Raw genomic sequence first — 12,419 nt, forward strand, 5'->3', positions numbered from 1 at the left:
CCATAAGTTCTACAGAAATATGTCCCCCAAATCACCAGGGCTGCCATTTCTCAGATATATGTCTTTTGCCTTGGACTCCTGTACATTTCCTTAGCAAGTCTCCTCCTTTGGCAGCAGAAATAAGAGGCAAAGGGAAGCTATGCCTTCCCTGGGTCTTAGTGCCCCACCAATTCCTTTCTTCCTATTCTTATTCTGACAGTTCTTGAAGGCTCTTAAAACAGGCTTTTGCAATTTGCAGACTCATGACTCTTCCAGCGAAAGTGGATTTGTTAACTTTAAAGAGCAAAGGCCTCCAACTTGTCAGACCCAGTAACATAACATTGAACCTGTGAAACAGCCATTAACTGGGAAATGAAGCAATTTAACAGGCATGGATCAACCCTGAATTTATTGACAAACACAAAACAAGAAGCTTAGCTTAAAACTTGCTTTAAGTATTACATTAGTTTGTGACTGAAGCTTATAAAACCACATCTCTAAAAAATCATAGCGTAGGTATTTAGATGCAGTCAGAGTGTTCAGCTTTAGCCTTAAATGCTTGGGTCTGCAGACTTAGTTTTTAAATAAATTCTTCAAAAGACCTCCCAAATCTAAAATATCTTTAAAAAATTTTAATTGATACATACAGAAATTTGCTTCCAAAGTCTTTCTGTCCTTTTTATCTCTACTCGCCTTTCACCCTTCCTGTAGAAGAGAGCTCTTTAACAGACAACATTCCTTTTCATCAAGATAACAGGACAAAGAAGTTTCCCCTTTACTTTTGACTACTACTTCTGATGAACTGGTTTTAAGAGAACCCTCCACCAAAATCAATATCTTACTAAAATATAGAATCATTTCAAATGCCTAACATCTTTGGAAACATATTTTAACAGTGAGAATTTTCATAAATGTGTCTTGATGTGAAAAGCATACAAAATAAATTAATATTCCTGATTTCTAACAGCAATGAACTTCATTATGAACAAACTACACTGCTTTGACTGAATAATTTAAAATAACATCTTTGTTTCAGTCAGTTTAAATATGTAGTAATCTGGAATAATTTTTATGACGTAATTAAGAGTGTATTGAAAATATAAAATCATCTTCGAAATACTGATGAAGAATATGTAAAACAAAGAAGGGCTGCATCATGTATTCCTTAATATTTAACATTATATTCAGCTGGACAACTGACTTGCCGAGTCTTTGCACATAAATCTCTGACAAAATTCACCATACATCAAGAAACCTGTGACTGATATTTCTCATTCCCAAATATAGTGCTTTTCATTAAGTACCTTCTTCATGTCCAGTCTTTGCAATGTGGCACGCAGTGCTCTGTTTTCTTTAGAAAGAGATTTTAGAAGATTGTTTTTTCCAAATGTCATTTGCTACATCTGGGTTCAGGGATTTATCTGGACAGAGTGGGTAGAGGGAAGAGGGCAGGGCAGTGAGGAGGATGAGGGGTCTGGGCAGAGCAGGAGCAGAGTATGCACAGAGCCACAGGCTGGGGAGCTTGCCTCCCTAAGCAGCAGTTTCACCCAGCATCCACAGTCTTCTCCCACTTGCAGCCAAAGATGCATAAGGTCCATATACTGTAGCTACTGTGTAAATACTGGCATTGAAAAAATTCAAATCAAAGTATTGCATCAGACTTGTGGAAATATATATTTTGATCTACCTTTTTATTATAAACATTAGTCCAACTTTCTTCATAAATACAATAGCAATGACTTTCCTCCTTGACGCTGTCTCCTGTAACAGACTCATATTCCCTGCAGAGGTGACTCAAAGGGGCACCTGTAACACCCACCCACCAGTGGGTTACATATAGAAGAATATATAAATATCCTGTTGTAGTCAGACTATTTGTAGCAACGGGAGATAACTTTATAGCATTTGTATTGTTGGTCAGCTAAGTAATCAGTCCCCTAATCTTCTGTCCTTAAAGTGATGATGATTAGTGAATAATATGGCAATGAATTTATGAGAGCAAGAAGAACCACATCTGATTATTCCTTTGGTTGCTGAGCTGAAGCTGTAGAGCATTAATATAGAGATTCTGTGCTTTTTGTGTCTGTTTCTCAAAGGAAGTCCCTCTCTGGAGTCTGAAAAAATCTGTGGAATGCTACAGTCTGAGAATGGGAAATGGGCAAACCAACAGTGTGATCGGAAAGGAGGATACATCTGCAAAAAAGGAAACTCCTCTTTGGATTCCCATCTTACTCCCTCAGGTAGGCTTTCTATGCAAACAAAAGCGATTTATTCCAACTGTGTGAAGTTCTGTCCTGCAATGAGCTAGAGCTAAAAAGGAATACATCTGTATACACTGCATATAACCTTCTGCCTGTGTCAGAGGAGGTGCATGGGGTACAAAAGAGGTTGTGTGCATCCCCAGCAGTGGGCCCACCCCCTGGAACCCACTGTCAATGCTGCACCACTTCTGGTGAGCGTGAGGGCAGTCTGTCCTCTCCCCTGGAGCAATGCAGCCTGAGAGCAGCGCAAGCTTCCTAGCCTCACTGCTCCAAGGCGGTGTGGAGGGATGACAGCCCCTGCACACCAGAGAGGTGGCATGGCACAGCTGCATGAGGAGGTGCGTGGGGGCGGAGAGAGGATGGGACATGGGTGGAGTGTGGATGGGAGGGGACTAACATGGGCATGGCATGGGAAGTGAGGGGCAGGGGCTCATGGCTGGTGCCCCTCCAGGAATCCCTGCACTGGTTGCCTCTGCTCTCAGTTGCCAAACCCAAATTGTTAAAGAGTTGCAAACACAGGTGGAAGAATTCCACTGAGTCAGTTCTCCCAAAGTAGGGGTTTAAATGTTGCTTTACTAAGGCCACTTAGAGAAAGTTCTCGGAACACAAGTCACTAAGAGGGCATAATTTTTTGCCCAGAGGGACTAATCAGATCTCTGAGTCCTTTGACCATATGCTGAAGTCTGCAGAATGTAAACAGAGGGACCATGTGCTACAGTCAGGGCTAATCTGGAAGGCATCCCTCACCTGGCTTCTGAGACCCATTGGGTACATCAGTGTAGCTGTTAAAAACCTGCTGTACTGAATCTTTGGGCCCAGGTCAATTCACTTGACTTGTAGAGCTCAGCTGTGGGGATAAATGTCGTGCTGATGGTTGGGCATAGGCTGGAGCCTCTGCTCTAACACCCCCATCAGGTTTCAGAGTCTGGGATCCTGCCCGGTCCAAACTTCTCTGCTGCAGCTTTTAGCCCTACAGCCCAGGCCCAGCAAGGCATTGATATATCCTATCCTACCCTGACATGATGGGTCAAGACCTGCCCCTGTAGCTGGAACCCTCCATTCCCACCTCTTTCAATTGATCTTTTCAATAACAGTTTAAAACATTTTTTTTTTCTTTCAGGTGACTTCAGGCCTGTCAAATGCCCCAGTGGATGGATCCCCTATTCAGGCCACTGTTACATCATTTACAGAACACCCAAAATATGGAAAGATGCTTTATCTTCTTGTAGAAAAGAGGGGGGTGATCTGGCGAGTATCCACAACATTGAAGAATACAGCTTTACAGTGTCTCAGCTTGGGTACAGTGAGTATTGCTATAGGGCAGTGTTACACCAGCATGATCAATTGCAGTTCTGCCAGTGATGTTAGTCTAAGATCATAATGTCCCAATGGCGCAAACACTTTCCTAACTCAGTCAGGGAGGACCATGACATCTAAGTCTTCTTTGAGGAGCATCCTGGGGGTGCTCTGCTTTAGGTGTGCCAGCATCTCTGTGCCCATGGTCAGCAGATTCCTAGTAGCAGTGCCCCTGCAGCTGGTCGTGCATGTGAACACTGGCACATGATAGTTGGAACTACCCCTCTATGTGCTCAGCCAACTGCCCCCTCTGTTCTCTGACTGCTGCCAGCTTAGCTCGCATAGAGCACCTGTTCTGCATTTCCTTATCTCAGAGCCTTCCCTAGCCTTCCCCTTCAACCTTTACCTCAGTTTTAACTGTTTTTTACCTTAACTAAACTACTCCATATGAAGAAAGGAAAAAAAGTCCTGTTTTTTACAGCTGAGCCACTGGCATTTTTGCTGAGGATAAAGCCCTGCAGAGGCTTCTTCTCTTCATACTAGGGGGGTGCTTAGCATTTTTCCCCTACTTTTTCCTCAAGGGAGCACTTCACACAGGTCCCCCCTCACTATTTCCCGTGGCTTTTTTTATAGCACAGGCTTATAGCAGCTGATGCTGCACATAGTTACAGTTCTGACCTGCCTATTTTAACAGGCTAGAGCCTTTTTTATCTGCCTGAGTGGGGGTTGCTGAGGCCAGGGAGCATTCTTAAGTGAGCTCTAGTTTGCCTTGGTGAGTAACACAATTTAGCTGTTTTCTGCTTCTGTGTTTGTTCTGCATCCCGTTTATTTTATCCAGCCGTGATGTCAGACAAAGCAGCTGCTGCTACTCCAGCTACTAGCTCTACATCCTCTAAACCACCAAAAAGAGTGAATGCAGTTGCTACTAGGGAATCCCTCTCCCTTGAGAGAGGGTGATTCCATTATAACAAGCCAGATCTGTCCCCTGTGCCGGCTCCTGACAAGAGCTTGCCGGGGCTACTGTTGTCTCCGGCACCCAGAGGGTCACAAGGCCAGACTCTAAGACCCAAACAACTGGGCAAGCTCAATGTATCTCAAACATCCAAACCTGTGGCATTGCTGGCACAAACACTGTGCTCTGGCACTGGCAAAAATAGCAGGTCAAATACAGCCCCACACTGACCCCATCACCATGTGTGCCAGCCCTGCAGCATGATATAGTCAGGGCCACCTGCTCCTCACTCATATCCTTTTACCTCCATGAGACAGTTATGAGCAACCTCAGTACCTTCCACTTCTCTTCTTGGTACTGATGTCTCACCAGTGATGGCTAGATTGTCCCCGTCAAACATGAAAGCTCCCACACCCTCCCTATATATTGCGGAGGGAGCGATGTTTCTCTTGACTGCTGTCACACCTAGTCATTCCACTCCTGTGAAAGCCTGTAGTTCAAAACAACACAGTACAGACAGTAGCGTACAATACCATGATGATGTACTACATCAACTGCCAAGGGGGAACATGGTCCTACCAGTTATGCCTGAAAGCATTGAAGCTCTGGGAGTGGTGCGTACCTGGGAACATAACATTGATAGCCACCTGCCTCCCAGGCCAGGACAACATCCTGGCAAACACTCTCAGGGGAGACTTCTCTCACAACCGCCAGTGGGAGATCAACTTCACAACTTATACGCTGCATATTCCAGAAATGGGGAGTTCCTATATTAGACCTGTTTGCCTCCCACAAAAACAAGAAGTGGCCGTATTACTGCTCTTGTGTGGGCGTAGGTCCATGGTCACTGGAGGTGCTTTCAGCATAAGGTGGGAAGCACTGCTACTGTACGCTATTCCACCACTCCCAATGATACAATGTACTATCCTAAAAACCGGAAAGGACAAAGCAAGTGTCCTACTGTTAGCTCTGAAGCAGCCCAGTCTTCACACCCTTACCTATTGCAAATGAGCGTATGAACAGCTTATGCCCCAGAAGTGAACACATTTCACCTTCATACGTAGTTGCTAATTGAATGTTGCAGGTGGAAATCAATTACCAAGAGGCAGTACAACAAATCCACATAAACAGCCATCATCATCAATAACCGTGGGCTCAGCGCCCGTTGGTGTCTGATGTCTCTCTCACTATTTTCTTCCATCTTTCCCATCTCATAAACAGCCGCTGGCCTGCAACTAGAAAGACATACAGTCAGAAATGCCATTGCTTTATACTACGCTGTTTAGAATACAATCTTAATCCAACAGCATCAGTACGGCAGGAGGCAGGACTGTTGTGGAGCTCACTCAGGGTACGTCTAGCCACCATAGCAGAATTATGCCCTCCAATACAGGGATATTTGGCCTTCACTCATCCACCTATCAAAGGAGTCCTTATAGGCTATTGGAATTTATTTCCACCAAGAAGAGACCCAATCCCTGCATGGGACCTCAACTTGGTCGTAAGGGCAAACTTTTTGAATCATTTGCCACTTGCTCCCTTCAACACTTATCTATGAAGGTGGCATTTTTGGTGGCAATTACCACAACAACAACAACAACAACAACAAGCTATCTACCTACAATACACTGAAGATTTTCACAAATCCACACAACTCTTTGTGTTGTTGGCAGAAAGATCCAAGGGGTTACCCATATCCAAGCAAAGACTATGAAAATGGATACACAGGTGCATACGACTAGTTTACGACACATTCCACAAGGTAATGCCTGCCTACATGAGGGCTTATTCTATGAGAGCAATAGCAATAACAACCACCTTCCTCTAAGGCATTCCAACTGAGGACACATGAAAGGCTGAAACATGGGCCTCAGCACACACATTCACACCACACCATGTGATCCAAAGGTTTGCTGATACAAGCTGCGTCTACACGTGCACGCTACTTCGAAGTAGCGGCACCAACTTCGAAATAGCGCCCGTCGCGTCTACACGCATCGGGCGCTATTTCGAAGTTAACTTCGACGTTAGGCGGCGAGACGTCGAAGTCGCTAACCTCATGAGGAGATAGGAATAGCGCCCTACTTCGACGTTCAACGTCGAAGTAGGGACCGTGTAGACAATCCGCGTCCCGCAACGTCGAAATTGCTGGGTCCTCCATGGCGGCCATCAGCTGGGGGGTTGAGAGATGCTCTCTCTCCAGCCCCTGCGGGGCTCTATGGTCACCGTGGGCAGCAGCCCTTAACCCAGGGCTTCTGGCTGCTTCTGCGGCAGCTGGGGATCTATGCTGCAGGCACAGGGTCTGCAACCAGTTGTCAGCTCTGTGTATCTTGTGTTGTTTAGTGCAACTGTGTCTGGAGGGGCCCTTTAAGGGAGCGGCTTGCTGTTGAGTCCGCCCTGTGACCCTGTCTGCAGCTGTGCCTGGCATCCCTATTTCGATGTGTGCTACTTTGACGTGTAGACGTTCCCTCGCTGCGCCTATTTCGATGTTGGGCTGAGCAACGTCGAAGTTGAACATCGACGTTGCTGGCCCTGGAGGACGTGTAGACGTTATTCATTGAAATAGACTATTTCGATGTCGGCTGCACGTGTAGACGTAGCCACAGAGACACACTTTGGGTGAACTTTTCCCACAGTTACTGAGCTGGCACAACCAAAGCACCCACCACCAAGCATGGAGACTGCTTGCTAGCCACCTGAGGTGGAGCACCCACAGGGACACTCCTCGAAGAAGAAGGGAAGGTTACTCACCTTGCAGTAACTGGAGTTCTTCGATATGACTATCCCAGTGGGTGATCTACCACCCACCCTCCTCCCTTCTGCTTCAGATACAATTACATCCACGTCAGAGAACTGAGGGGACAGTTGGCTGTGTGTACAGAAGGGCAGTTCCAGCTGTCATGTCCCAGCGGCACTGCTGCTAAGAATCTGCTGACCATGGACTCAGCGGTTCTGGCGCACTGAAAGTGGAGCACCCATGGGGACAACCATCTCGAAAAACTCATTTCCGCAAGGTGAGTAACCTTCCCTTACAATGTTAAAAGATGGAGGCTTATAACTGTGCTTATGTTTTTAGAGCCTACAGATGAATTGTGGATTGGGTTGAATGACCTCAAGATTCAGATGTATTTTGAATGGAGTGACGGGTCTCCTGTGACATACACCAGGTGGTTACGTGAAGAACCATCCCAGACAAGCAATAGGCAGGAAGACTGTGTTGTTATGAAGGGAGAGGTAAAATAATGCAATTATATATAACTACTACCGGCTGGTCCATTTACACTGCAGCAGGCTCCATACGTCCCAGAGCAGGCAGATAAAGACATGCTGATAGAGACAGGAATGTGCTGTGCATGTCATGCTAGCACAGTGTCCTAGAGTGTCCTTTTATCCATAGGGCCCCCCAAAGAAGAACTCCTACAAGAACTAAGAATTGCTTGAGATCTTACCACCTTCTGCATTGGTGTAAAGCATGTTTCTTTGACTTATCTTCAGTATAAATACTCAGAGCCAAGCAGATGTTAAATAAAAGATTTTTGCAAATATTTCATGGTTTTTTTTCTTCAAGATGTTAAAAGAAAAATATCATCTGCACCATGGTAGATTCTAGTTATGTCACATATTGCGCTTCTGCAACGTACTCAGATACTGCCCTGATGAGAATAGAATAGAATGTATGCTTACTCACTAGTCATTGCAGCCTTCATAAATGTAATTTAAACTCTATGGACTCTGAGGATAAGCCCCGAGCTCTAATGTGACCTAATGACCTTTTGGACACAGCAGCAGAGCCATCCAGTGGGCTTTTCAGAGTGAACAGGGGGGCCTTTATTGATGCATGGTGATAAGGACAAAGAGACCTGTAGCAAGGGAATTGAAATATACAAACTGATGCTGAAAGACCATCTAGGCTCTGCTGGGAGAGGGTAAATGTTTGGTCTGGCTCTTATTTCATCTGAATCTTTTTGAGAAAAACTCTAGGGGGAAAAGAAAGGAATGCTCTAAAGTTGTAATCCTTCATTGATGTTCCCTTCCATTCTTTGCCCCATTCAGGACGGATATTGGGCAGATGATATTTGTGAAAATAAGCTTGGTTACATCTGCAAAATGAAACCTTTGGCAGAAGAATCTGAGGTAGTTGAGGCCATTGTCCCAGGCTGCCAGAAAGTGAGTACAAATATATATATTTGGCAATGCAAGAAGGACATTGACTTATTGATTTCACTCCCTTAAAATTATATTGCCTTTTAAGAAGCAACATATGGTAACTGCTTTTGACAAAGCTTGCTGTTGGTAATTTAAAGTACATTGATGATTTTTTGACCAGTGGGGGAAAATTGCTCCCTCAAGTGGAATTTGCTCTAAGTTTCTTAGTTACTTGTGTCCCCTTTTACTCTCTCTTCTCTGAACTGAGCAGACCTATATAGTTATGGTCATTCATGAGTCAATTTATTAATAATCGTTTTGCCATAGACATTTTGCATCACCCAGTTGCACAGCAACAATAATTTTTCTATATGTCAGCCTGCGGCCAGCATCAATGTTTTTCTGGGTCTTGCACAGCTCTGAAGGCCTTCAATATTTTGCACTTGACAAGACAGAAGTTGGTGATAACTGGCAGCAGTGAGGGAGGAAAAGCGATAGTAAAGCTTGCCTTTAGTTAAGCATAAGGCAAACAAAAAGTCATGTTTAATGGACTTGTGGCCATGTATTCCCACAAACCCTAGGCAAAATGTGGGACACTCACACAAACATCATTGAGAATTCCTCTCCAGCCAGCGGAGTTGCAGTCCCTACATCCATCCAATGGGAGTATTTGTGGTCCCTATCACTGTTAAATATCAAATTTTTCTCTCATTGCTTCTTAGTTCAACTTCCTGTCTAGATGCAATATTAATATGAATGTGTTGGCAGTGTTGTGGTCTGTTATTTGTTTGTTTCGGTCTTCACAGAGAAGTCTGAAGGAATGCCTGACATAGTGAATGCTGGTGGAAAAGGGGTAGAGTTAGTTTTTGAAATAAAAAAAGAACAAGTTAAAAACCATTTGGAAAAATTAGATGTCTGCAAGTCACCAGGGCCTGATGAAATGCATCCTAGAATCCTCAAGGAGCTGATAGAAGAGGTAGCTGAGCCGTTAGCTCTCATTTTTGGAAAGTCATGGGAGACAGGAGAGATTCCAGAAGACTGGAAGAGGGCAAATATAGTGCCCATCTACAAAAAGGGGAATAAGAACAACCCAGGAAATTACAGGCCAGTCAGCTTAACTTCTGTGCCAGGAAAGGTAATGGAGCAGGTAGTTAAGGAAGTCATCTGCAAGCACTTGGAAGGCAGTAAAGTGATAGGGAACAGCCAGCACGGTTTTGTAAAAAACAGATCATGTCAAACCAACCTGACAGCTTTTTTTGACACAATAACGAGACTCGTAGATAAGGGAGAAGCAGTGGATGTGGTATACCTAGACTTTAGTAAAGCATTTGATACAGTCTCGCATAATATTCTTATCGACAAACTAGGCAAGTCCAACTTAAATGGGGCTGCAATAAGGTGGGTGCATAACTGGCTGGCTAATCGTACCCAGAGAGTAGTTGTTAATGGTGCTCAATCCTGCTGGAAAAGCATAACAAGTGGGGTTCCACAGGGGTCTGTTTTGGGACCAGTTCTGTTTAATATCTTCATTAATGATTTGGATATTGGCATAGAAAGTACGCTTATTAAGTTTGCAGATGATACCAAGCTGGGAGGGGTTGCAACTACCTTGGAGGATAGAGTCAAAATTCAGAATGATCTAGATAAATTGGAGAAATGGTCTGAAGTAAACAGGATGAAGTTTAATAAAGATAAATGTAAGGTGCTGCACTTAGGAAGGAATAATCTGTTTCACACATACAGAATGGGAAAAGACTGTCTAGGAAGGAGTACAGCAGAAAGGGATCTTGGGGTTCTAGTAGATCACAAGTTAAATATGAGTCAACAGTGTGATGCTGTTGCAAAAAAAGCAAACATGTTTCTGGGATGCATTAACAGGTGTGTTGTGAACAAGACACGAGAAATCATTCTACCGCTCTACTCTGCGCTGGTTAGGCCTCAGCTGGAATATTGTGTCCAGTTCTGGGCACCCCAATTCAAGAAAGATGTGGAGAAATTAGAGAAGGTCCAGAGAAGAGCAACTAGAATGATAAAAGGTCTGGAGAACATGACTTATGAAGAAAGGCTGAAAGAATTGGGCTTGTTTAGATTGGAAAAAAGAAGATTGAGGGGGGACATGATAGCGGTTTTCAGATATCTTAAAGGGTGTCATAAGGAGGAGGGAGAAAACTTGTTCTTCTTGGCCTCTGAGGAGAGAACAAGAGGCAATGGACTTAAACTGCAGCAAGGGAAGTTTAGGTTGGACATTAGGAAAAAGTTCCTAACTGTCAGGGTGGTCAAGTACTGGAATAAGTTGCCAAGGGAGGTTGTGGAATCTCCCTCGCTGGAGATATTTAAGAACAGATTAGATAGATGTCTACCAGGGATGGTGTAGATAGTGGTCAGTCCTGCCATCGGGGCAGAGGACTGGACTCGATGGCCTCTTGAGGCCCCTTCCGGTCCTAGTGTTCTATGATTCTATGATTATATGCTGTGTAATATTACAGTCCGACAATAACTCATGTACAGCTGATGGTTATGTTGACAGGGCTGGATAAGACATGGTTTTTACTGTTACTCAGTTGGGCAGACACCTGTGACATTTTCAGAAGCCAAGAAAATCTGTGAAGAAAACAAAGGCTACCTTGTCACTGTGCAAGACAGGTATGAAAAAGATTACCTTTGCTTTCCAATTTGTGAGCAGGATGAAAGACCAAAAGGAGGTTCTGTGTTTCAAATTTGTAGTCAGTAATGACTGATGCTTGTCCGATGCCATTCATTGGCTGGTGTTGCATTGTGGAGGTGAATAAGATCACACAAAATGGTGTTACAAGGGACCTCAGAAGACAACTATACCATCAACCCTCCTTTGAACGAAAAGGTAAAAGATGGTCAAGCTCCTGTTACTACATGTCTGTAGCACTTCCTACTCCTAAAATTAAAAAGTTAGCAGTCAGTCCCCCCCAAAGAATTGTAAGTGTCGCTTAAAAATGAAATTTGAAATATAATATGTTTTGGGCATCATTTTTCTTCAAGGTTTTTGAGCCTTTAGGGTTTACATTTTCAAGTCTTTCTATGAAACCAGAAGGACTAGAAACATTTTTTTTTGTTATTCCGCTTAATAAAAGTTGAAAGTCTCCTATGCTGTAATGACTCCAAAAGCTGTGGCTATTCTCACAATTCAGGGTAAAATTGCAGGAGTTGGGGACACAGAATCTGTACATGTAAGGGATGAATAGGGCACCTATCACACAGCATTTTATGTGCTAGAGTGGTACTGTGACATGCTTAATGTCACATAAACTAAGAGTCGTAGTCCTGTGATATAAAATAGATCAAGATTTTTGAAAAACCACCTGCAGCAGCTATCTTATGACATAATAGCTGCGTCTACACGTGCACGCTACTTCGAAGTAGCGGCACCAACTTCGAAATAGCGCCCGTCGCGTCTACACGCGTCGGGCGCTATTTCGAAGTTAACTTCGACGTTAGGCGGCGAGACGTCGAAGTCGCTAACCTCATGAGGAGATAGGAATAGCGCCCTACTTCGACGTTCAACGTCGAAGTAGGGACCGTGTAGACGATCCGCGTCCCGCAACGTCGAAATTGCTGGGTCCTCCATGGCGGCCATCAGCTGGGGGGTTGAGAGATGCTCTCTCTCCAGCCCCTGCGGGGCTCTATGGTCACCGTGGGCAGCAGCCCTTAGCCCAGGGCTTCTGGCTGCTTCTGCGGCAGCTGGGCATCTATGCTGCAGGCACAGGGTCTGCAACCAGTTGTCAGCTCTGTGTATCTTGTGTTGTTTAGTG

General features: G+C 44.4%; 1 protein-coding gene across 1 annotated transcript in view; it reads left to right on the forward strand.

The window, feature by feature from the left end:
* LOC142008040 (macrophage mannose receptor 1-like) overlaps positions 1-12,419 on the forward strand; it is an 80,124-nt gene that overhangs the window by 15,237 nt on the left and 52,468 nt on the right. Inside the window, exons 6-10 of the mRNA XM_074984833.1 lie at positions 2,076-2,219; positions 3,361-3,543; positions 7,565-7,722; positions 8,542-8,655; positions 11,162-11,277. Of these exons, the coding sequence (XP_074840934.1) occupies positions 2,076-2,219; positions 3,361-3,543; positions 7,565-7,722; positions 8,542-8,655; positions 11,162-11,277 (715 nt within the window). The remainder of the gene's footprint in view (positions 1-2,075; positions 2,220-3,360; positions 3,544-7,564; positions 7,723-8,541; positions 8,656-11,161; positions 11,278-12,419) is intronic.

Source organism: Carettochelys insculpta, chromosome 2 (genome assembly GCF_033958435.1).
Source record: "Carettochelys insculpta isolate YL-2023 chromosome 2, ASM3395843v1, whole genome shotgun sequence".
NCBI lineage: Eukaryota > Metazoa > Chordata > Testudines > Carettochelyidae > Carettochelys > Carettochelys insculpta.